The following is a 26,169-nucleotide window of genomic DNA, read 5'->3' as shown; positions in this document are numbered from 1 at the left end:
AGTCTGTGGCGTATAGAGATAGCCTCTTTGCAGCAAGTAGTCTGGACACTGTGCAAAGGAGCTCTGATCTACAGTTCCCAAGAAGCTTACTTGGATAAGTTACCAGGGTGCTGGTTTCAATACAGTCCTATCATTACATTACTAGATATGTACACTGGTCAAAATATCCCACGCAATCATGCAGGGAGTGTAGTGTAACCTTGCACATGTGTGCACCCACAACAGCCAGTGTTGTTTCCATATGGAGTTAATTTCATTCTTAAGTGTTTGCCAGCAGTACAGGTTTACTGTTGACTCCAGTGTGTTTTTTCCCATGCTTTCCTATCAAGTTTGTACTGGTTTCTCTAAGTGGCTCATATACCATACTACTGAAGTCGTATTGTTTCCTTCATGGCTAATTTACTTGTGAGGGGGTCTGTGTGTGGATTTCTTCATGAATAGCAGTTCAGTAACTATTCTAGTGGTTTTGGTACTCTAGCTGCTATTAGACCTACCAGACTACTGACAAAGTTTGTTAAACGCAAAGGTACCCATGTTACCACAGGAATTCGACTTGGTATGCAAATATAGAATATTTTGCATGTGTTTACTATATATAATGACTATGTGATGGCAGGTTTTAATGTTTTACTTGTCTGCTACGAGAGACAGAATACTAGAATGGATGACAGCTATGTCTAAACTGGTAGACCTCTTCCCACGTTTTGTAAAATGACTATTTGCAACAAGCATCTTGTATGGGTGTTCTTAATCCAAAAAATTCCTCTTTTTGGAATTAGTTAAACTAAAAAAATATTTTATTTTTTCTCATTAAAACTACCTGTGCTGCTATTTTTCAAGAATGAGTTATATCACTTATAGCTTACAACCAACTTTATACACAAAGCAAACAAGTTAGGGTTTTGCTGCACCATAATTCTAATCTCTTATTATATGTTCTTCTAAACCTCAGTTGTTTAAGCATGCCCTTCTCATTATTGCTGTTTGCCTGATACTGAATGTTTAAATTCTTTCATTTGAAATAAAAAAGAAGAACTTTTAAGTAATTTGGTATATTAGTCAGGAATACTATTGGGAAGTTGCTGTGTATTTAATGTTCAAGATATTTTACCTTTTTGGCTGGGAGCAATGGGTTTTGGCACTACTGAGAAATACAGTGCTAATATTACAATATGTCTGGTATTCTTTGCAGTGGATATCACTGTCTATCGTAATGGCTACCATGGAGATCTGAACGAGACATTTTACGTTGGAGAAGTTGATGAGGGTGCAAGGAGGCTTGTCCAAACAACTTACGAGTGCCTAATGCAAGCCATCGATGCAGGTAAACCCTTGGCTAGGGCCTGAAGCGTTATGTTTTGGTTCTCAAACATGAGTGCTCATATTTGCTATTACCCGAGAGTGACTTCTGTTGTAGAACACAGAAGTGTTAGTGTGTGTCACCATCAGATGATGTATATTGTATAATACAGTGATTCTTCAAATGGCACAGCTCTGTGGGTGGTGGTTGCAACTTTTATTTGAAATGTATGTTGACAAGGAAAATGTAATTGATGCTGAGCTGATCCACATATGATGATATTTACATGGATTTGGGCTGTTAGTTAGATAAATCCTTGATCTGAGTAGTTTAGAGAACGTGAAGAACAAAGTGTGTTTTGGAAAACCAAAGCACAGCTTCCTACTTTTATAATTTGTATGGTGTTGCTCATTGAACCAAAAAGGTAGAACACTGTTTGAACACTTAAATGTATCTCTTTACCCCTGCCAAACCTGATGGTTATTTCATAAAGCTAATATCGAGCTCTTGATTTTCAACTGTGGGAGTGTGCCAGGGAAGAAAAATCCATACCCTTCAGTACCCACAGAACTTTGTTTCTTAGATATAACTCAGGACCGCTTCATTGAAACATACAATGAGATAGAGAATGTCATGTTCAGCTTCATTCACAAAGGAATATACTAAGTTCTCTTAGACAAACAGAGAAAACAAAAATCTTCCAAGTCCCTGGAAATATTTGTATTGCCTGTATCTCTTATACCCTGCAGCTTCTTAAAATCCCCAATAAAATTTACTCACTTCATGGCCTCTAAAGACTGAAGTTTAAGGTGCTATATATGAAGGCTTTAAACTTCCACTTAATCAAAAGTAAATGAAAAAAGAATTATGATGAACTTACTTTGGTTAATAATTGGGAGATAGCTAGCCAAGCTGAAAAAACAAAAATCCATATGAGCGATGTCTTCCTTAACCATTGTGTAATGAAGAAAATACTGCAGAGTTGAGCTGTGAAGAGTATTGATTACCTATTTATGTGAGATTACTATTCTGAGAATGACCATTTCGGTTTTCAGAGCTAAATCAGAATAATGTTTATTTATTATTTATTAATAATGTTTATCTTTGCTCCTGTACTTTATTTTTATAGCAAATGTTACATGTGTTGTCTCTTATCTTTCATATCCTGGCTTTGATGTATAAACTATGACTGAAATTCACCACTGTGTTCATTATAATGAGATTTAAATTCTTAGCATAAGTTTTCTTTACCAACTTTTTAGATGCTGTAACAGGTTCTAATGGGTTTTAGACATTCCTCGCTAGTAGGAATTCTGGCAGCAAGTGTCTCAGCTGTTAAAAAGGGTCACCTCTCCCCTGTTTAAGTCATCTTAATTTCTTGGCATTGGACCAGTAGAGCTCAGACTAGGAGTTGCATGAGAGAGGGAGAAGCAGAGGGCTCCTTGCTGCATTGAGATGAGTTCCTTGGTATTGTCAGGCTCGAAGGAGATGGTACTACTTCACAACTATTTAGCACAAAACCAACAGATTAACTTTTTCCTCTCTTCCCCACCATGTCTTTTTTTTTTTTGTATTTTGGGAAAAGCATGCACGTTCCAGTAATATAAATTTCTTGTTATTTTCTGTAAATTCATCTTACAGGTTTAAGTTGTAGTTATTTACATTAGCAGAGAATTGAACTAAATGGCTGGCTTCATGTAAAGTTTTAGCTATGTCTGTGAACTCTGCTTAAGATGCCTCCACATAACCACACAATATCTGGCTCCTGAAGGAACAGCAAATATTGAAGGAGTTGTGAATGTCTTGAAATAACATTTATGTTCTTTTTTCTTTTTAGTGGCTCAAGGTTTACTGTTAACTGCTCAAGGTTTACTCTGTTAACTGTTTGTTAACAGAGAAGGTCTTGTGGGGGATGTAAAGGTTGGAGGTCGCCTTGGGCAGAGTGATCACGAAATGATAGAATTTTCAATTCTTGATCACGTAAGGCGGGGAGCCAGCAGAACTGCCACCTTGGATTTCCGAAGGGCAGACTTTAGCCTGTTTAGGAGCATGGTCGAGAGTGTCCCTTGGGAGGCAGTTTTGAAGAGCAAAGGTGCCCAGGAAGGCTGGGCATACTTCAAGCAGGTGCTCTTAAAAGCTCAGGAGAAGGCCATCCCCTTGTCTCGAAAAACGAGCAGACGGGGAAGACGACCAGCCTGGCTAAATAGAGAACTTTGGCTGGACCTCAGGAAAAAAAGAAAAGTTTACATTCTCTGGAAAAGGGGGTTGGCAACTTATGAGGATTATCAAGATATAACAAAGCTATGTAGGGGGAAAATGAGAAGGGCCAAAGCTCAATAGGAACTCAGCTTGGCCACTGCAGTTAAAGACAATAAGAAAAGGTTCTTTGAATATATCAATAGAAAAAGGAAGACTAGGGAAAATGTAGGCCCACTGGTGAATGAGACAGGTGCCCTAGTGGTGGAGGACGCAGAGAAGGCAGAGTTACTGAATGCCTTCTTTTCTTCGGTCTTCACTGCTAAAGCTGTCCCTCATGAATCCCACACTCTGAAGGCAAAGGGGGAGGTCTGGAGAGTGGAAGATTTTCCCTCAGTTGAGGAGGACCGTGTCAGAGACCACTTGGCCAAGCTGGACATTCACAAGTCCATGGGCCCTGATGGCATGCATCCGCGAGTGCTGAGAGAGCTGGCGGATGTTATTGCTAGACCACTCTCCATCGTCTTTGAACGGTCATGGAGAACAGGAGAGGTGCCTGAGGACTGGAGGAAGGCCAACATCACTCCGATCTTCAAAAAAGGCAAGAAGGAGGACCCAGGGAACTACAGACCGGTTAGTCTAACCTCTGTCCCTGGGAAGGTATTGGAGCGACTCATTCTGGATGTCATCTCCAAACACGTTGAGGAACAGGAAGTTATTGGAAGTGGTCAACATGGATTTACCAAGGGTAAATCGTGCTTGACCAATCTGATAGCTTTCTATGATGTTATAACTGGTTGGCTGGATGAGGGGAAAGTCGTGGATGTCATCTACCTTGACTTTAGCAAGGCTTTTGACACTGTCTCCCATGACATCCTCATTAGGAAGCTGAGGAAGTATGGGCTAGATGAGGTGACAGTGAGGTGGATTGAGAGTTGGCTGCGGGACAGAACTCAGAGGGTTGTGATCAGCGGCACAGAGTCTAGTTGGAGGCCTGTAACCAGTGGTGTCCCCCAGGGGTCAATACTTGGTCCAATTTTGTTTAATATATTAATTAATGACCTGGATGAGGGGACAGAGTGTATCCTCAGCAAGTTTGCTGATGATACCAAACTGGGTAGGGTGGCTGACACCCCAGAGGGCCGTGCTGCCATCCAGCGTGACCTGGACAGGCTGGAGAGCTGGGCAGAGAAGAACCTAATGAGGTTCAACAAAACCAAGTGCAAGGTCCTGCACCTGGGGAGGAAGAATGCTAGGCACCAGTACAGGTTAGGGGCTGACCTGCTGGGAAGTAGCTTGGAGGAGAAGGATCTGGGGGTTGTGGTAGACAGTAAATTATCCATGGCCCAGCAATGTGCCCTTGTCGCCAAAAAGGCCAATGGAATCCTGGGCTGCATAGGGAAGAGTGTGACCAGTAGGTCGAGGGAGGTCATTCTCCCCCTCTACTCGGCACTGGTGAGGCCACAACTGGAATACTGTGTCCAGTTTTGGGCTCCCCAGTTCAAGAGGGACAGGGCACTGCTGGAGCGAGTCCAGCGAAGGGCAACTAAGATGATTAAGGGCTTGGAGCATCTGCCTTATGAGGAAAGGCTGAGAGAGCTGGGACTCTTTAGCCTGGAGAAGAGAAGGCTGAGGGGAGACCTTATTATGGCATACAAGTATCTAAAGGGTGGGTTGAAGGAGGATGGAGCCAGGCTCTTTTCATTGGTTCCAAGTGACAGGACGAGGGGCAATGGGCACAAGTTAGAACACAGGAAGTTCCGTTCAAATACACGGAAACACTTCTTTACGGTGAAGGTGACAGAGCAGTGGAACAGGCTGCCCAGGGAGGTTGTGGAGTCCCCTTCTCTGGAGATTTTCAAGACCCGCCTGGATGCAGTCCCGAGTAACGTGCTCTAGGCAATCCTGCTTTAGCAGGAGAGTTGGACTAGATGATCTCTAGAGGTCCCTTCCAACTCTGATAATTCTGTGATTCTGTGTGATTCTGTGAAGGTTGCTTTTCGTATGCATCTTCATTAGCTGATGGATGAGGGATTGTTGCTTTTATGGTATTATTACTCCCTCATCCAAGTGCTCAAAGTGAATTTTTCACACCATTTTCATCTATTTCAAACTCTTTAAATTTAAGGCTTCCTAAAAGTATTGTCAAAAAGTTGGTCCTGCATATGAACATTCTTATTTGCTATAGCGTTGCCACTAAAAATCTTGTTAAAGAGTAGAGATACCCGTTTTGTCTCCTTCCCCCCCGCCTTGGTCCTTCATGTATAATCATTTTTCCTCTTTATTTGTTTATTTTTCACATAGTAGTAGAGAGATAAGTGTATATTAAAATACAGTTCATACATTCATCAAAAAAGCATTGTAACTCTGGGTATGAGAAGTTACCATGTGCTTTAAAAGTATTTTGTTGTCTTTAATTTCAAACTTCAATGTCTTTTTAATGTGTGAGCACTTACATCCATGAAAGGAAGACAGTAGTGTTCTTGTAAAGGAGTTTTTTTCTTTCTCTCTCATTTTCTTTTATATGAGACTGTTTCCTCCCTCTCCCATGTTACTGCACTCACTTATATCCTTGGTGGATTAAGTGATCATAGCAAGTTGGACACTAGATGAGATGGCCATACAAGCCATGAGTCCTACAGAGATAGTAGCCTGAATGGTGTTTGGTTAGTTACGGTGAAAGAAAGCTCTATAAATTTCCATCTGTATCTCTCTTTAATTTTGCAGTAAAACCTGGTGTTCGGTACAGAGAACTGGGAAACATTATTCAGAAACATGCTCAAGCAAATGGATTTTCAGTGGTTCGGAGCTACTGTGGGCATGGAATCCATAAACTTTTCCATACGGCCCCTAATGTGCCACATTATGCCAGTGAGTATTCATTCCATTTGGGTTGTCCTGTAGACAAGAAGTGGTTTGCGATGAATGTACCCAATTTACTTCTTGCTTATATTAATAAAGTAGCATGTTGCCTGACAGCCATCACGTTAGCATTTTTGGACTTGTGAAATAATTTTTTTCTAAACTCTGGACCATAGTATGCTGTATGAACCTAAATAAGGTGCATATATTATATACTGAAACAATCTGTGCCTGCACTAATGTTTAGTGTTAGCTCTCATCTGTACTGGGTTGATATTTTTGCCTGAATTCCCAACATCCCATCCCCTTAGACATCCTTGTCTGACATGAATGGGCAAATGTTTCTATCCTTAGAAGGTCTAAGCAAGAACTTACTGCTATTTCCAGTTGTAAATAAAAGGCATTTTGAATGGTATAGACAGGTGGTGTGCCTGAATCTGGATCTTCTGTTTTACTTTTCTTCATTTGAGTGTTGTGATCTGGTGTTCTGGAAACTTCTTTGTAGTGTGCGGCAGAGGAGGAATGACCCTGTCCCCAGTGGGTTCTCAGCTTTAGTTTTTGGAAATGGCAATGTCCCCATGACAATTTTTGCCAGCAGGCCTAAGAAATGGCATCCAAGAGGCAAAGGAAAGAAGCTTGAGAGCAGTGGACAACTAAGGACAGAATAAGTATCATGAAGCTGTAATAAACAGTTCACACCCACTTCAGCTGCAAAGCTCCCCTGATAGGACACTTATTTCCTCAGGCCTGACAGACGCTTCCATCTTCCTAATGATCTTTATCATGGATTATAGTGATAGGTTATAATCTAGCAATCCCTGACTTTTTATGTCATCGTTTCCCTAAATTATTTTTTCGGAGAACAGAGAAAAATCTGTTAATCACTGGGTAGAAGGGTATCAATTCCTGGTATTTACTTTTTGTCATGTAAAATGAAGAAAATCTGGATTCTTTAGAGATGGAGGGCATTTTATACCAATTACTATGCAGTCCGCGAAAAAGGAAATTTCTGTCTTTCCTGGCTGTTGGGAACTTTGAACTTCTATTATTATTATTATTATTATTATTAAAGCCAAAATGTCTGTTCCCAAAGAGGAAGATGCTGAGTTTTTTCTGGTATTTTTAAGTACAGATTCACAGCGAAAGCAAAGTGGAAAGACTCTTAAAGCCTCTTGGAGGTAAAAGTGTGTGGGGGGAGAAAGCTGCTGCTTATTTCTGGCTTACTATGAAGGGATTTTTAAAAGCAAAAATCTCATTTTATAAGCCTTTAAATTATTTAACAAAATCATAAAAGCTACAGGGAATAAAAGACAAAACTTGTTTACATGCAAAAGACCAGAAACTTAAATGTAAGTGTTGAGAGCAAGAAATACCAGCTCTGGAGTCCCCAACATAAGAAGGACATGGACCTGCTGGACCGTATCCAGAGGAGAGCCACGAGGATGATCAGAGGGCTGGAACACCTCTCCTATGAGGAGAGGCTGAAGGAGTTGGGGCTGTTCAGCCTGGAGAAGAGAAGGCTCCGGGGAGATCTTATTGCGGTCTTCCAGTACCTAAAGGGGGCCTACAGGAGATCTGGGGAAGGACTTTTTACAAGGGCATGTAGTGGTAGGACGAGGGGGAATGGCTTTAAACTGGAAGAGGGCAGGTTCAGATTAAACATTAGGAAGAAGTTTTTCACTTTGAGGGTGGTAAGGCACTGGAACAGGTTGCCCAGAGAGGTTGTTGAGGCCCCATCCCTGGAGGTGTTCAAGGCCAGGCTGGATGTGGCCTTGGGCAACCTGGTCTAGTGGGAGGTGTCCTTGCCTATGGCAGGGGGTTTGGAACGCGATGATCTTCAAGGTCCTTTCCAACCTAAACCATTCTATGATGGAGATTGAGGCAAGACCCTTCAAGTAAAAGAAAAATGTTCTGGTTGCTGTTGTGTCACCTTGATGTCTGAGATTTTTTAAAGCGTCTAGATGATTTAGATATTTAATAAACTATGTAATTAGAGTAGACTTGGGGGATGGGGGCTCTGTATGTAAGAATTGTCTACAGCAGCAAAGTAGCTTGGAGCTAACGGTTCCTGTGCAATGCTGGATTTTGTTGCCGCTCTTGTGCTAGGCTGAGCCAGATCAAAGCTGTGCTGCTGTTTAAGGTGAAACAGGGCAGAGGAAAAGGGCTGAAGCCTTTATTCAGTCAGACTACACTCCCAGAGGCATACTGTGCATTAGTTCATGTGCTTCCACATAAACGTTTTTGGTGTATATAACATCAAAAAGTTCCAGTATTATCGTCCTGGATGCCTTGAAATTCTCTGCCTTTTTTATGTTAGTTAAAGAAATGCAGTATTATCTCCCTGACACTACTATGACCCCAGTACCCAAAGTAATGAGGGGGGTAGTGTGTCTTTTGTAAATGGAATCATGGGATTACTTAACCGCTGTCATATTTTGACAGTTTATTGGAGCCAGTGGTTCAGTGGAAACAAATTAAGAGGTTTCAAGCCTTCTCTGAATATCTTAAGTGCTTCTTATTTTTATTGATTTTTTTAATGATGTGTTTCATCATAGAAGTCTTCAGAAATTCCTGTATTACACTTGTTCAATGTTTTTATAGAATTGGAGATGAACTTCAGTTGTTGGAGAGAAAGTCAGCAATTAATTTTAAGCTCCTTGAGTAAATATTGGAGTGTTGGAGGAGGGGGAGAAGGAAAGAACTAAGGGAAATCCTAATGTAGAATTAAAAATGGACAAGTGAACGGGTCATCTCTGAAAGTAATTTTCTGACTGCAGTATTCCTGCTGTATTCTTCTAGGACAAGGATTCATTCATTTACTAAGGTGGGATCACTTTTTCTAACTCGAGTGTTTATTTTATTGCAGAAAATAAGGCAGTTGGAGTAATGAAGCCTGGCCACGTATTCACAATTGAACCAATGATCTGTGAAGGTGAGCAATTTAGTAATAGAGTAAAATGGTTACTCTTGTTTACTAGTAAGTAGTGATGCATGCTGTGTAGTTGATAGATTTTTCATTTCTCGTTGGGGAACTGGTATCTGTTAGTTAAAAACAGTCAAAAAGTCATTGTTTATGTTTTTAGGTGGTTGGCAAGATGAAACATGGCCTGATGGTTGGACAGCAGTAACAAGAGATGGAAAGCGATCTGCCCAGTTTGAACACACGCTTCTGGTCACCGATACAGGCTGTGAGATCTTGACCCGGCGGCTGGATAGTATTCGTCCTCATTTCATGTCCCAGTGATAGTCTAGACTGAGCAGGTGGATCTGAACAATACATACTTTTTTTTTTTTTTGTCTCTGTACTATGCATTTTTTTTTAAGAGTACAGAATAGAGAGATTTCGTAATTTACTTTGTTCTCAGTGATTATAGATAAGAGGAATATCTTGAAGAGCCTGACCCAATGTCTGGAAAAGCAGAGAAGAATTTAAAGAATTTCCTGCTTTCCTCCTACCTGCAGCACTCATGCTATATTTTTCTTTTTTCTTCAGTTATCTCTTTAGCACCTCTATTCCAATTAGACCCACAATAGCTTCTGTTGCTGCCATGATATTAGCTAGAAAATTGTGGGTAACCTTTCCCACTGGGACTTGGTATTTTGGGATCCAGGTTTTTTTCACCACTTCAGTGTGCCCTGTCGCTCTTGGTATGTGAGTGGCACCTGAGATTTTAAGCATTTCTAGTTCCAAAGACTCGCTCCTGCTTCTGCAGATACTGTTCTAATGGGCTGGGCCTTGTTTATCAGTTGAGAAGGGGGCAGAAGGGAGAAAAACATGCATGTTGCCAAGAATAGGCTACCCTTACCTTTAATTCTGTCCCCATCTCTCTGCTGATGGCTTCTGTGGTGATTGCAACTGTAGGTGACACACTGTGTTAATGGCAGGACTTGTTTCTCTTGCTGGAGATTTGATAGTATGGGCTTCCTAACAGGGAAAATTAATAAATTCTGTCTTATATGCAGCTCCCTGGAATAAGCTGCTTCTCTGTGAAGCAGTATTTGCAGGCGGTCTCCTGCTCCAAAAGCTTGATGAAGCTTTGCCTAGGTAAAGGAATGAAACAAGAACCAAAAAGATCCCATGATTCATGGGATCCCTGTGTGTGTTAACTGTGGGGCATTTTTAAAGGTACATCCACAGTAGCTGTGGGGGATTGGATTTGCAAGACTTACAGTGAAATGAGTATATATCTCAAAACAAGTCTGTGTGTGAGAAAATGAAACACCTTCAATGCTGTATTCACTTTCTTTTGGTAATTTTTAAACAGGTCATTTTTCCCCCCCCTCAGTTAAGCGTTTCATGCTTTTGGAAGATCCTAGGGGGGCAGCTATGAAAACTGATGTTTTTTCCTCAGGCTGGGTATATAGTGGGCAATGTTAGTATAACAGCTCATCATGACCCTTTATTTCTGTTAATGGGTCATGATGAGCTGGAAACTGTCATGTGAAGGAGTGTGGATTGATTAAGCCTCTCTTCTCTCTACCCTTTCTTTTCCCAAGCCCACTTCCTTTCTATCATCTTTGGCGTCTCTGCTGAGGGAATTTTATTTTTTCTTCTGAATCGTACTGAAAAAATTTTCAGACCCCATAGCAGACTTAGTCTTACACCACTGTAATACAAGAAATAGTTAAACGAATGCAGACATTAAATCATACAATCATGGGTATAAAATACACCTTTTACAAGGTGTCTGGTGAATTTGTTGCCACATTGGACCCAAGCATATGAGGTACTGCACACCCTTGGCTCCCCTTGGCACTGCAGAATTTAAGTGGGGGAAAGGTGGTTAGTGCTTCATAGAACTGGACTCACGCATACTACCAAATACCAAATTTGCCAGAAAGTCTTCTCTGCCCTGAGTGCCTCAGACCTCTGTTGCTGTAAGAGTATCATTGCAATGTTTTCATCACCTTTATTATTATTTTTAATGATGCAGTAAAGTGACCTGAAATGATGCATATAGAGTGTGTGCGTGTGTGTGTGTGCTTGTGCGTGCGTGTGTGTGTGTATAGATTTTAACAAAACAGACTGTAGAACTTGAGTGGAATTACCTGTGTTGAATGAGATGTAATGTATTGAAGGGAGATGACTGTCCTGGAGGTTTGCCCACCATATCATTCACTTGAATGGTTACAATGGTCTTGCCTTTTCTATATCTGTGTGTATGATGGGGGGGGGCGGGGCTTCATTTTTGGTCTATAAAATAAAAGTTGCAGCTGCTTTTAACAGAAATAACATTTTTTTGGTGATCTAAAACGAGACATAGCATTCTCAATTATATCCAGGTTTGCTTGCGCTAGTGCAAGCCCTACGGGTAGATGCACGCAACCAGTTAAAAATGTCCCTTAAATCTGCACATGTGCCACTTGAATACCTCTTTGTCATTGCACCAATACCAAATTTAACACTGCATGTTTTTATAGGTAATCTATGATGCTATGCATTTCTGCCTATAAATTGAAATCACAGCATGAAAACTGTTTATACTGAGTTCATATTACTACAGTACTTTGAAGTAAGTGGAAAGCTTAGTCAGCATCTTACACCAGTTCTTTCAACATGAGATGATAGCACATCAGCCTGAAGAACAAAACTTACTCAATAAAAATATTGTGAAAGGCTATTTTTTTTACCTGTCTAGCTGTAACTATGCTTGAACGTGACATATTAGACTTGTGCTGACTGGATTTGGGAAATTACCTATTTTTGATTCTTACAGAAGATACTACCCACTTAAATAAATAAATAAAACAAATACCATGTTAAATGTACTTTCTAATGACATTTTTAGAAATTGTATACACTTTTGCCAAAAACACAATCCTGCAATTAATTCTGAAACAATCTCTTATTTTCCCTTTACTATCATATAAGAGAGTGTGGGAACTCTTCATGCTGTTTCTGCAAATTTACATGAACATTTAAGGAGAGAAGATTTGATAGCTAATGTTGAATAAAAGTAAGAGCATGAGGAGAGGGGACAAGCTGCATCTTCTACATGACAGCCAGCAGAGTACATACATGCTTCCTGTGCAGTCATTTGGTGGAAACTTTTTGTCTATTGAAGGCCTTACAGTTGTCAAGATGGTACAGCTCGATCACCAAGAATGGGGTATAAGCTCTTGTGTTTATGAGTCCCTTTGTTGGCTGAGCAGAGACTACTTCAAACATGCTCCATTCAATCCACTGCTTTGCAGGACAAAGTAGTCTGAAAACTCTGCTAAGGAAGGGCTAGGACATCAATTCTTCAGGCTGGGAAGAAGCTGTAAGTCTTTGACCTGAGTGCTCTGGTATCACTAAATGTCTTTGTTGACTTACCCTGGTATTGCAAGACTAGCTTTCCACAAACACTCAGAGATGCAAATTCTCTAAAGTAATAATGTAATGCAGACAACATGATTGTACAGTCTTAATCTAGTCGGTGAGCCCAGAGGAACAACTGTTATAGTATAAATATTTTAAATCTGTTAGATCCAGTTCGGAGGTCGTTTTGCTAAGATGTTGAGCTAATATTCTATTGATACCATCTTCTAGTTACAGAATATTCTCACTGGAACAGCTTGACAGCAAGTTTTCTACTGACTTCTCTAATGTTCAACCAGCATTTCTGGAGCTACAAGGTACTGAGAATCACTTCACTGCTGTGTTGGAGGGCACACTTTCCTGCTACAACTTCACTTTTTAATTCTTCCAGATGCTCAAAATTGAAGTCTGATGACATTCACAGGAGTTAAGTTTGTTGTTTACTCTGTCTGAAATTAAGTTAGAAACGCAGCTACCTCAACTATTTTCAGAATGCTCTAGGCATATCTTTCCAATGACAAATGGAAAAGTTGTAGTTGTCCCAGCTGCATAGCAGTGTCTTGGGGTAAGGTAGTTGTTAGTGGTGGGAGAGAATTTCTTCTAATAAAATTACTGTTTGCACTCAGAGTTCTCTCTAACAGTTGTTTTGACCAGGCTCACTTAGAACATGAAACTTCGGTCTTAAGGACACTTCTGTGTCCTCAGTTCACTGAAAAGCACTGACTCTTTATGTATATAACTTTTCTTTAACTGGGTGGCCTTCCTGCCTCTGCTTTGCAGTCTGTTTTCTGCTGTTCCTCTGTGTTTTTCTGGACCAGTGGCACTGCTTCCAGGTTTCAAGTCAAAGAAACTTTACCCAGTCAGCTCACTTCAATTATAGTTAAGAAAAAAAAAAACACAACTCCAAAATTAAGACTTAACCCCTCCCACAAACAAATCCCACATTTTTGGGGGAGTTATAGTTAAGAAAAAAACGCACAACTCCAAAATGCCACAAAACCCTGAAGCCTTCATCACACAATGCACTCCTTGAGCAGACTGTTGCTCTAATAATGTTCCCTGCTTCAATGGCATATGCCTGAATAGAGGTAACAATCCCATGCTGTTTGGTTTTTGCAGCTATGGCTGCAAAGGCTGCTTCAAGTGCCAGTAAGTCTAAGGAAATGGCAAAACTGTACTACTGAAGTCTTGGAGGATACCACTAAAGCGAGTGACTATAGTAGTCCGTGCTATCATCTTTACAACAGGCCTGCCTACAGGTACTGTAATGAGCCAAATAAGGCAGAATATGGACTTCCCGGGTGAACATGGGTATACCTGAACACTTAGGTCATACATCCAACCACACTTCAATGTAGAGCTGGATGGTACATCCTTTGTAGTCCTGGAGAAGCCTCAAGAAGCTTGACAGCTGTTGGAGCTCTTGCCACTCTCTCAGCAGTTACAGCACATCAATGCTGCTTCTGAACCCAGCTGTGCTTAGCAAACTGCCTAGCCTAATGAATTCCACATCATTTGCTATTGACTCTGAATAATGCTCTTCCTCTGTCATGTATACACATACTGTAAAATCACTAGAGGAAAACAGTAAGACACAGCAATCATAGTCTTAAAGCTCAATAATTCCAACACTGTTTAGAAATAAGCTTTTATTAAGTAGATTAATTGAGTTAGGCAGTATTGAATTTGAAGAACAAGTACAGAAATAGAAGTTCCACAACCAGTACTACTTATATAATGCTATTCAGTGGTCACTGATTTTTTTGTTATTTAAACATCATCTTGCTAGTCCCAGTGACTTTTCATTTGCTTGATTCTACCTTCTATCAGAAATTCCATTATAAAAGGACAGTCACCGTGTCGCTGGCCAACTGGAAGGTCCACATTTGGCTCTAAAGCTTTAGGACAGTTCGAATGCTTAAAATGGAAGAGAAAAAGGAAAAAAAAAAAGTTACTTATAAGTCCATTTTCTCCCCTTCTCTCCCCTCCCTTTCATTGCTGAGACATACAAGAGATAGAAGTTAAGTTAAAGTAAGAATGAAGTTACGCTTATGTCTATAATATTTCTTTAAAATCCTGTTTAAAATGGGTTAGTAGCGCTTGTTGTCTTTGGTTTTTTTAGCCTATCCCCCAATAAGATATACTCAAAGTGGAAACTTTTTCAAACTATGTAAGTGTCAGTTTTCAGTAGCTAGCCAAGAATAATGATCAGGAACATTAATATTTACAGGCATTCCTTCTTTTGGCTGCTTGGAGGATTTTAAGTAACTTTCATTATTAGTTTCATAGGACATGCTCATGTAGGAATAAAGCATTGAAATGATACATAAGTTGTAAGTGGGAAAGGAGAACAACTGCTGGGTGAAATTTGCATAGATGCAGTGTTTCCAATTGTAAAAAGTACAGATACAGTTAATGTTAACTGACTTGTACAAAATAGGAATACATACGACATAAAGCAGATAAAGTTATTACTTTTGAGGTTATATACATCAATATGGATTGAGGTCAAATACAAAGATAATGCTGGTAACTATCCATCTGCAGATCAAACTAAATATGGATAAACAGAGTTGCCTGTAATAGTGCAACTACACCAGAAGAGTTTTTCTTTTTTTTTTTCTAGAACATATCTCCAATTTTTCCTCTTGTCCACCTGCTGATGATTCCTCCCTTCATTCAAAACACATTCTTAAAAAGTATGTGACCTAGACTGCTAATAAGCTGGTTTCTACTCATAGAGGCATTGGTAGCTATCTCATTAGGAGTCTGAATTTCCAACAAATTACAGAGCATCTCATTAAAACTCTCATTTGAAAGAGACCTGCTCTTGAAAAGACAAAGCAAGACAAGCTTTGACACACCTCAAGGTAGAACTGTGTAATCCTTTCCCCTTTCCTGTGTTAGATTTTAACCTGCAGATACAAGTTCTGCCGCAGTATCCGCATGCTGGTTCCCGTTTTCCTCCAACTACATCCATGCCCATATCTGTAGAGGGCTTTACAAGGATCACCCAATATATCTTCTGATAAGGACACTACTCTGCACTACTGTTGCAGGTTGATCACTGCTTGCAAAGTATGCTGCTATAAGAGCAGCAAGGTTCATCAGACATCCAGCAGGGTTTTTACCAGCAAGTCGGGTCACTTAAAATATGCAGTGCAGTTGGGGCTCACTAGGAAGTTTCATATAGCTGTGGCCTAAGTTTGCAGGATTAACAGTCCAAACTGCCATTTATCTTAATAAAGGCAGAAACTGCTGTATGTTAAGAAGTACAAACCCATCAGGTGAACCTTCTACCCCAGTTCAAAGTAGAGACAAAAATAAATTTAAGATGTGGCATATTAAAAGATCATTGCAAGTGATTGATTGTGCTGATAATCTATCCTAAATAGTGTGAAAATATAATGAAATCTACTATTTAATTAAAATAGACTGAGAGCTTAATGACTTACAAAAATGTATTAATGTGAACTCCCCTTCAGTCTCTTTACATTTCTTTTTCTGAGGAAGAGTGTTTTAGCAATATTGGAAGTCTAAGACTGACTTGTCCCCTTTATCAGCTTTACATACTTATGCTATTTGCCTTACACAATGTTGCGTGCTTTTTACTCTCTGCCTGTGTTTTGGTGCATGCCTAGAAGCTCGGAGAAAGTGTGTTTAACTCAGTATGAATGTGTGTGGTATGTCAGCCTTTATCCTCCCTGTTTAAAATATGACAGTGGGCAGGGAACCTGTATTTTGACAGTGTCTCATCAAGAAACGTCTTCTACACCTTTCAATTTTAGGAACATTACCTCTTTCCTGTATGCATCAGCTCAAAAGCCTCATTAATTTTGTCAAAAGGCAGGGTGTGAGTCACAAATTCATCAACCTTGATCTTTTTGGACATGTACTCAGTCACCAGTTTCGGTACATTGTCTACACTCTTCCAGCCTGAAAGACAGAAAGTACACATTTATTTTTCCCCTTTCCACTCACCTCAGAAAACAGAGAGAAAATAAGAAATACAACCCTTACATGGGCACTTATGTGATAAATATGAAAAGGAACGGAAATCATGTTTGTCCCTCCTGCTCTAGGCAGGCAGTGAGTAAGGAATGCAAGAGGACAGCTAGGTCTGGCAAGAGCACACATTATCCAAATGCCTAAGCGCACTATCCTTTCACCAGGTATTTCAGCATTCAAGATAACAGCAGCCCTCACCTAGGAAAGCATGCACGAGGCATCTCTATCAGTCCCTCTATGTATCTTTATAATCCAACTAAGTTTTGTATTACTTGGAAAAAGGGCAGTGTAAAAATAACATTAAGTTTGGATACATCCATGAACTTCAGCAATTACTGAATCCCCAAGTTATCGCTAGCTGTAAAAGTCTCAACATGTTTTTGGTTTGATGGCAGAAAATGTGTATCAAGCATTTGCTGCTTTTTATTTTAAAGCTCTTTATAACACATTCCCACATTAGGCCCACAATTTGCTTAGTGATTAAGCAACAGAGACACATTTATGTGAGTTCCCATCTCCCCAAAGCCTAGGTCCTTTCACTGGACCAAAGTGAACCAAACCTTCATCTGGTGATAAAGCAATCCCTCTATACCAATGCTTTGGTACTGAGTAGCATATAGTTATATTGTCTTCAAAATATGTGAGATATCATACCAATGTGGTTATATGTAGCCTGTCTGTAGGAATATCAGATTTTTAAAAGTCTTTATCTTAAAAGTAAACACAGCATTTATGAATAGCCTTTCAGTAGTACATTTCTTGCACAAGCAAAAAAAGCAAGGCAGTGTGTTCTTCCCACCTTTAACCCATAGTAAATTATTTTTATCCCCATACCAAAAGCAAGTTACCTCCAAATGCGGTCCCTTTCCATGTCCGCCCTGTTACTAGCTGGAATGGCCGTGTGGAGATCTCCTGACCAGCAGCGGCTACTCCGACTATCACACTGACTCCCCAGCCTTTGTGGCAGGCTTCCAAGGCAGCCCTCTTCACAGATGGATAGGACAAAGCAGAGCGTTTATTGCGAATGTTCATGCTGCCTAGACTGGCACAAGATGCACTTCTTTTCTCCCAGTTAATGAATCACCACATTAATATTTAAGGAATAATAAATACACTGAAGAGTACATTAAATTTGCCATTGGTTCTGACTCCTTATACTGTTAAAGATTCATTGCTCTTTTTATATCCCATCTGGCTTTCAGAGAAGTCACTCTGAACTACCACTGGGAGTTGGGATAAACTGTAACCAGAGACAAGGTAGACCCTGTTACTGACAGTTAGGAATGCTGCTGTAATTCCTGAAAACCTAACCTTACATTCAGTAATACTTCTGCATTTCCAAAGGTTAAATGCATTATTTGAGGAGTTAGGGAAATACTGAGTGGTCGTTGAGATTTTATTGTTCATTGTAAAATATATTTTATGTAGGTTTTGTTAATTTTTCAGCTGTCAACATACAAAACCTCAGGATTTCAAAGAAATCCCATTAAGGAAAAAAGTTTGTAAATTGTAAGTGCTTTTTTCAACTTCAGAAGTAGCATCTGCTTTCATTACTTAATTAGGATTGGATGTAAATTGGCCTTTTTAGTCATAGCAGTTATCCTTACTATTTAAAAAAGAAATAAATTAGCATGCCATGTTTTCACTAACAAGAAAGCGGCTTCTTTTGCTATGTAGCTAAACAACTAAGAGGCAGCTTATTCCCTCCCTCTATGCACTACTGTTATGCAAATACTCACCATGACTCCGACATTACCAATGCACTCAAATGAGTAATCTACACCACCATCAGTCATCTCAACCAGCACCTCCTGTATGGGCTTCTTGTAGTCTTGAGGGCTAATGCACTCAGTAGCTCCAAACTCCTTGGCTTTTGCATACTTATCCTTGTTAAGGTCGATGCCAATGATCCGGGATGCTCCTGCTATTTTACAGCCCATAATAACTGCCAGCCCAACTCCTCCTAAACCAAAGACAGCACACGTAGAGCCACGTTCCACCTAGGAATAAGAAAAGAGCCATGAGCAACACAGAAAATTCATCCTTCCACATGAGTGGGAAACACAGGTTCAGAAATCTGTAATGAAGGAAACACGGAAACAAATATATATGGCTACAACACTTGATCACTTAGATAGAGGAAACTATGTAGAAATTTCACCCCAAAGCTCTTTAGGTACTGTGCTTTTCTTTTTGCCCAAAGACTTGACTACCAGAACCTGCCCTAGACTCATGCACGCTCACCTTCCAGCTCTGTCTAACCTTGAGCTTCAAAATATCAGAATGACTTGCAACAAGGTTAAGATGAATTGGAACAGTATCAAAAGGGATGCCTGGATTTCCTCTCAAGGGCATCTAGCCTGATCTGGCCTTTATGGAGAAGTTAGAAATTCTTAGCTACGCTTCATCAGTTGAAGAGGAAGAAAGAAGAGAGATTTGCTACATGTTTACAGTCCTAATCTATTTACTTTGGCTCAGATACGGTTACAGACAAAAGCCAGAGGCAACCACAGCCTTTACCTTAGCAGTGTTAACAGCAGCCCCATAGCCAGTAGAGATGCCACAACCCAGAAGGCACACTTTATCGAGAGGTGCTGCAGCATCTATCTTGGCTACTGAGATATCAGCCACCACAGTATACTCGGAGAAGGTGCTAGTCCCCATGAAGTGGTAAATCTGCTTTCCTTTGCAGGTGAATCTGCTGGTGCCATCAGGCATGAGTCCTTTCCCTTGAGTAATTCTTAAGGCAAAGACAGGAAAGTAAAGTCAGAGTCTTAAGCAGTAAATACTCTTGCCAGACAGTGTCCGTTAAGTAGCACAGAGATGCAGTTGCGTACTTGCACCATTGTTTTTTAATCATTCCAATAAACCCAGGAGTTCACAGAAATTAGATGTTAAACTCCTAAAATTTCATACTGTTAATTCCTCCATGGAAGTACTTAAAGAAATGAAGTTCATCAACATGCTGACCTTGTTAGCTCCTAATGCTAAGTGCTTGCACTACAGTACCACACCCCCATTTTCACTTCCTTGAGTACACTTCCCTTAAATAGCACCTGTCAATTACGTCACTGGGGCTTTTGCTTGGGTTTGGGAGACTTTTTCAGAACGGGAGCTGGAAATCTAGCTGGGAAGCAGGTGTTAAGGAAAAAAAGAGACTTCTGTATAATTCTGTACCACTTGACAGCTTTGGTGTTGACTCCCAAGAGCTAAATTTCATGAAGTGCTTCCCTTAAGTATGGATTAAATATGGAGTTAGAGCATTTATGTTTTCAAAGCTGTGGACACAAGCTACCAGTTTATACCTTTGCATACATGGAGCAGAGAAACAGATTTATTTAAGGGCAAAAAAGAAAAGAAATTTTAAGGAAGAACGGAAAGTAGTGCATAACTGACTCCCTAAAACACGTCATTAAGTGACGTATCAAGAGATTTAGTCTTCAGAGATAACTCCTATCAATTACTTTTGATAACTAGCACAAGTTACACTGAACAAAAACTATACTGTGTGTCAAAATAAAATTCATACAGACCTTATCTTCTGGCACAGATTTGTTTTAGGATTCTTACAGAACTTGCACTCTCCACACTGGGGGATGTATAGAGGGATAACAGTGTCCCCTAAAAAAATTTAAAATATTCTGTGGCTAGTTATCAAGTCAAGCAAGGCATTAGGAAAAAACTGAAGTTACTCAATTTTCATGGCTTTTACATGAGCTTGTGTTCACTTAAAACCATCTTTGTGTATTAAAAATCTTTTAAGTAGCATTATTTATTGAGAGTCCTAGATAAATACTCTTCTCATGTCTGAGCAGACAGCTATCAGAAGTACATAATTCTAGAACAAATAGGAATGTTACTGTAAACAAAACAACCCCAAATCAACTGTGAACAACACGATTAAACATTTTTAAGCTCTTTAATTAAACCAACAGGTAACAACTACTATTTGAAAAAAAAAAACAAAAACAAAAACCAACCAGAACCTCTTCTAACTATATTGACTTAATTTCAAGTAAGAAATTGCTATGCTGTGCTCTTTCAAGCATTAAAGCAAGAGACTAGATCAGTCTTGTATCTCACAGACAAGAGAAATCTACATAGGCATACACCCCAGAATAAGACATTACATTAACTCCTGCACTATAGCATTTCAGTGGCCCAATTTAACAGCTGACCTTGTAGTAAAGTAACAGTTTTAAGGAAGGCAGAAAACCTGTAAAATATTCTCTTACCCGGCTTTACTTTTGTTACTCCTTCCCCAATACTCTCTACAATTCCTGCTCCTTCATGACCCAAGATCACAGGGAAACATCCTTCGGGATCAGCACCACTCAGAGTATAGGCATCAGTGTGACAGACAGCAGTGGCAACTATCTGTGAAGAAATACATAATCTGAGGCACCTTGAAGAACAGAATAGTAACAAAGATCTAAATATCTCCCTTTGGTCAGAATTTCAGAACAATTGCTGGGACAAGTTTGCCAATCCTGGCAGCATTTGTGATATGGCCAATACACTTTCACTCCTGGCAAGGCAAAGGAGTGCCAAGGCAAGGCACTTTTTCTTACTTTATAGTACATCTTTTCTTATTTCCATCAACTAAATTCTGATGTTGAAACGAGTAGAAGACAACACCTGGTTTCCTAAAGCTAGAAATCAGCACTCCAAGTCATCTCAAAGTAGGTTGGCATCTCAGATTTGAAATAAGTTAGCCTCTCAGAGGTAAAATGACCAGAGGGACCGCACAGAACTCTTAGTACTGCATAAATCCAGTTTAAGCCTTAAGCACCATGCAGACACCCTTTCCACAGAGATAAATTTCACCTTAATGTATACTTGTTGGCAGATACGGGCTACTGGATAGCCCTGATGAAATCAGAAACTTGTGTATGGGGAACCCAAGAGACCAATCACAGCTCAGCAGCCAGTAAATTATGGCCTGACTGAAGTCAAATCCAGCATGTTACACAGCTGCAACAGGTCACAAGCCGCTGCCCTTCAAACAAGATCAAAGGTGTTCCTAGCTCAGATGTTCTGTGGGAGCTTTGTCTGTAAAAACTGGAATTGATCCCCAAGACTAGCCATGATCTTTAGACCAGACTGTGAAGTGAGACCAGTGGAAACAAAAAGTGTTTTTCATAAACAGAAGATCTAAATACCATAATTTTCTTCTTTGTAAAGCCAGCTGAGATACTAATGAACTAATGCTATCCATTCAACATTTATTCTGTTGGTAAACAAACTGTTCAGCTTTAATACTTAGTCTCCCAAAATACAATGCATACAGCTACAGATTGATTTAATTACCTTGATACGAACTTCATGAGATTTTGGTGGAGCAACCTCCACCTCCTCAAGAGAGAGAGGTTTACCTGCCTCCCAGGCAACAGCAGCCTTGCATTTAATAACCTAAAAAACAACAAGAAAAAAGAGGACATATGTTGTATGGTCCATTTAAAATAATTCTTGTTCAGCCAAGTGAGAAAATGAGAGAAATACTACTGGCTTTTGGAAAGAATCCCAGATCTGAAATTCATAATTTCAACACAAAGGCTTAATTGCCCTACATTTGCTTTCAGGAAGCTAAATAATTATGAGTGAACCAAGATCTGAAATTTGGATGTCATTCTCTTATTGAGACAAAATACAATAAATCCAGGAGTTCTTTGGAGATACTCAAATACTGCAGTGAAATGAGCAACAGGAATGGAAAGATTACATAATAAAAATGGCGATTTAAAATAAGGGACTGACATCCATTTGAGATGTGTTCCTCAAGCACAGTGTGTTTGAAGTTAAAAAAATTCAGAAAGCAAACTGGAGGTCTTGTAATGGTCTGAGACCCACGTCAACAGTAAATTTGTTGTTCCTTATCAGGATGGCTTCTGAGAAAGATTTTGACAAGGAGATGTGTGTGAATGCAGAGGACATGCAAAGCCCTCCATTGATGAACAGGGACCGAAGAGATTTTGCTATATGGTTATTGTCAGGAAGTTATTCTGCAGTAACACATCTGCAGAGCCTGTGTGGATTACTACACCTATAGATCCCAGGAAACTTTTCAAGCCAAATAGTACAAAGCCTGGATGAAAGAGCAGGATGTGTGGATCCGTAAACCCAATCCTATCAACAGGTACATATGTGCAACTGACTGAGGAAATCAGCAGGCATTATAGCCACCCAATCCACGGCAGCTTGAGGTGCTGCAGGGGTCAGCATCCAAAGTACCCTTAGATGTCAGTTTTACAAAGCACCACTCTGGGTCTGTCCTTCAGGATAAACTGAGCAGGGTATCAAATCGTCTGAATTTTGCTTTCTGACAGATGCAACACCTTTCAGCAAATGTGATATGCAATAGCTTCCTGCAGGGGACACAGACAAGTTATGAAATCAAATTCAAGGCCTTATCTACAAAAAGCCTGATGAAGAATGCTGTTGCAGACTAGACTGCTTTGGAACAGATCCCTTTGCAATCTTCTCCAGAATAGCATCCATATATTTTGGACTAAGTCAGTTATACCAGAAGACTTGCATTAATTTCCTTCCACGCAAAAAAGGTCTAAGCCATTGCTATGACAGCTGGAATTATGAAGAATTTCATAGCTTGCACTATAAACTAATATAAAAAAATGACATTTTGTGCGTTCAAACTAGCTGTGGTGTTCCGGTGGAATCACTGAAAGGGGATTAATGCAATTTCTCAAGACCAGACATACAGTCATACAGACTCTTTGAAATTTCACTGCCTGGAAGAAATAACAGCGCAAGACCACTTGTTGAGTTTGCCAGGTCTGATTCATCACCTGTGCATATAGGAGAAAATAATGTGTAGTTTATGACTTTCTGTAGTATTTTTGTTGTGCAATAAACAGTATCAAACTTCGCCAGAACCAGTTAACACCCTCGCTGCACCTGTAGTAGCAGAACTGCAGACGGCTTAAACTTGCTAAAATAAATACTGCCAACCCTCAAAGGCTTCAAGCTTTGAAACAGAAAATAGGTACCCATTCCTACAGCCAGCAGGGCCCTAGATTGGACAGAAAGACCCTTAACCTAGAACCATTAATTCCCTTTGTCCTGCTTTTTATTGCCAGGGTAAATATTACAAAAATGCACCAAATGTGACATAGTAACTAACTGTGGAGTCACAGTATGGCCATTTGGTCATAATCTCATATATGTACCAAAGATTTTGCAGAAAATCTAAATTCAAGGCACAAAGTGCAAGAGGAGCCATCATTCAGTAAATCATTTACTGGTTTTCAATCCACCCCTCATCCTGCCCTCCTGAAATCACTTGTTCTCACACAGAAGACTGTGTATTCCTAACTAAGATTTTAATTTCTACAAGCTTAGTTAAGCACAGGATTAAAGAGGAGAGCAAAGAAAAGTCTCCTTATGGATAAATTCTGATCTTCCTAAAACTAACATTACACATCTGGAAGCATATTTTGAAATAATAACTTCTGAATCAGAAACTTTTAAAGAAGCAGGCTTTTGAAATTGCAGTCAGCTCATACAGCCATAAAGGCCCCTGGACTATTCAGAGTGGATATCAGAAAGGCCCCATCTTCTGACCTTTTGATACTCAAAGCTTTCTGCTATTGCTTTGCTGAAAATCCAACAACTGGAAAAAACCTGCAACTTTTACCAGTTCATTTTCTCTATTAATATATTAGCACAGAAACACAACTGTTGAGTTGCTCATAGCGACACACACGACCAGCTATCTCAGTCAAGAAGAAATCAAGCTCTTAGCAGTGACAGAAGCTGCCCCATATGCTCTGAAACCGCTGCTGGCCCAGACCAGCCTTCAACATCTGGACACATGAGATCACACAGACTGCTCAGACCAGGGCACTGAACAGCTGCACAGAAATTAAAGCAGCATTAAGTAAGTTTGGACTATCGTGGCATTTTGAAAGTAACACAGCAAACTTGCCAGGCAATGGTTTTGAGAGCAAGCAGGGTCCAGCTGTACTGAGAATGGACCAGCACCACCACTGGAGAGCAGCCTCAAAAATCGCTCTCGCTGCAAAGTGGCATCTTCCCATTCACCCATTCTTTCTTCCCCCACCCAACAGTCACGGGAAGAAAACACACAGGGTGATCTGTGCTTCACTATTTACCCCCACCTCAGCAATAGTATGCTCCTTACTGCCATGCACTGAATTTGCACTGCGGAGCCAGCACCTTCCCAGCCCTGTGTGCAAAGTGATCTGATTTCCCTTCCTTCAAGCTTATGAAGTCATGTCTGTCCAAAGCCCATGAGAAACCATGCAAGCTCAAGGTCTTCTGCTTGTTCTTCCACCACCGTGACTAACACACTGTCTACACAAGCAAGTGGAACCCTCAGATCCAGAAAACATGCAGGGAGGTCGATTATAACATGTGGTGGGGAGCAACACGTGTGTTTGTTCCCAATCCTGCAAATCATGGAATGGTTTGGGTTGGAAGGGGCCTTAAAGATCATCTAGTTCCAACCCTCCTGCCATGGGCAGGGACACCTCCCACTAGACCAGGTTGCTCAAAGGCCCATCCAGCCTGGCCTTGAACACTTCCAGGGATGGGGCATCCACAGCTTCTCTGGGCAGCCTGTGCCAGTGTCCCATCCCCGCCATAGTGAAAAAATTCTTCATGATATCTAATCTAAATCTACCCTCTTTCTGTTTAAAACCATTACCCTTCACCCTATCACTACACTGCCCGATCTTTCCTGTAGGCCCCCTTTAGGCACGGGTAGGCCGCTATAAGGTCTCCCCGGCGCCTTCTCTTCTCCAGGCTGAACAGCCCCAACTCTCTCAGCGTGTCCTCATGCGACAGCTGCTCCAGCCCTCTGATCATCCTGGTGGCCCTCCTCTGCACTCGCTCCAACAGGTCCATGTCCCCATGCTGCGTGGGGTCCCCAAATCTGGACGCAGGACTCCGGCGGGAGCCTCCCACGTGTAAATAACGGCACCGGATCCTGCCGCACACCCGGTAACGGGCCGGCGTGGGGTTAGGGGGACGCCAGACCAACCCACCACACCACCAAGGGCCCGCAACCCCCGGCTCCGGGAAGCCGCCCAGCACGCCCGGCCACCAGCACTTTGGCCTCGGCCTCCCCCGTGCAGACACCGGACAGACAGACAGACGGACAGACAGACAGACACCCCCGAACACCCCACCCCACCGCGCCCGCCGCCTTACCCCGGTGGCCATGGCGCAAGGCTACCCCTGCCCCGGCGGAAGGGGACGGCAACCCCCTGTTCTCCCGCCCTTCGCCGCCACGCGTGCGTGCGTGCGTGTGCGCGCGCGCTGCCGCCCCCTGGGGCGGGACGGGGCGGGACCCGGGCGGCCGTTAAGGTGAGGGGGAGGTGATTCCCGTGAGAGGGTTGGCTTTTTCTCTCCTTCGTTCGCCGTCGGGATGGCGGAGTGGGAGTGGCCGCAGGGGGTTATCAGCCCCTCAGCAGCGCTCTTCTTCCTGCGGAGTCCAGTGCGGGTGAAGGTCTGAGCTATC

General features: G+C 41.1%; 2 protein-coding genes across 2 annotated transcripts in view; one reads left to right on the top strand and one right to left on the bottom strand.

Moving 5' to 3' along the window:
* Positions 1–9,776, top strand: part of METAP1 (methionyl aminopeptidase 1) — a gene marked incomplete at its 5' end in the record, with an annotated part of 29,075 nt that extends 19,299 nt beyond the window's left edge. The window contains 4 exons of the mRNA XM_082482367.1: positions 1,193–1,324; positions 6,224–6,367; positions 9,225–9,290; positions 9,442–9,776. Of these exons, the coding sequence (XP_082338493.1) occupies positions 1,193–1,324; positions 6,224–6,367; positions 9,225–9,290; positions 9,442–9,602 (503 nt within the window). The 3' untranslated portion in view covers positions 9,603–9,776. The remainder of the gene's footprint in view (positions 1–1,192; positions 1,325–6,223; positions 6,368–9,224; positions 9,291–9,441) is intronic.
* Positions 9,777–14,302: 4,526 nt separating this feature from the next.
* On the bottom strand, positions 14,303–25,936 carry LOC309671669 (alcohol dehydrogenase class-3). The gene is made up of 9 exons (XM_082482952.1): positions 25,860–25,936; positions 21,978–22,079; positions 20,903–21,044; positions 20,201–20,288; positions 19,188–19,407; positions 18,407–18,667; positions 17,516–17,651; positions 16,457–16,595; positions 14,303–14,576 (listed from the first exon to the last, which is right to left on the bottom strand). The coding sequence occupies exons 1-9, from the start codon at positions 25,869–25,871 to the stop codon at positions 14,552–14,554; spliced, it is 1,125 nt and encodes a 374-aa protein (XP_082339078.1). The 5' UTR covers positions 25,872–25,936; the 3' UTR covers positions 14,303–14,551.
* Between the last annotated feature and the right edge of the window lie 233 nt (positions 25,937–26,169).

Source organism: Vanellus vanellus, assembly GCF_965231255.1.
Source record: "Vanellus vanellus genome assembly, chromosome: 4".
NCBI classification, from domain to species: domain Eukaryota; kingdom Metazoa; phylum Chordata; class Aves; order Charadriiformes; family Charadriidae; genus Vanellus; species Vanellus vanellus.
The sequence above is the reverse complement of the archived record's forward strand: the minus strand, read 5'-3'. Positions and strand labels throughout refer to the sequence as shown.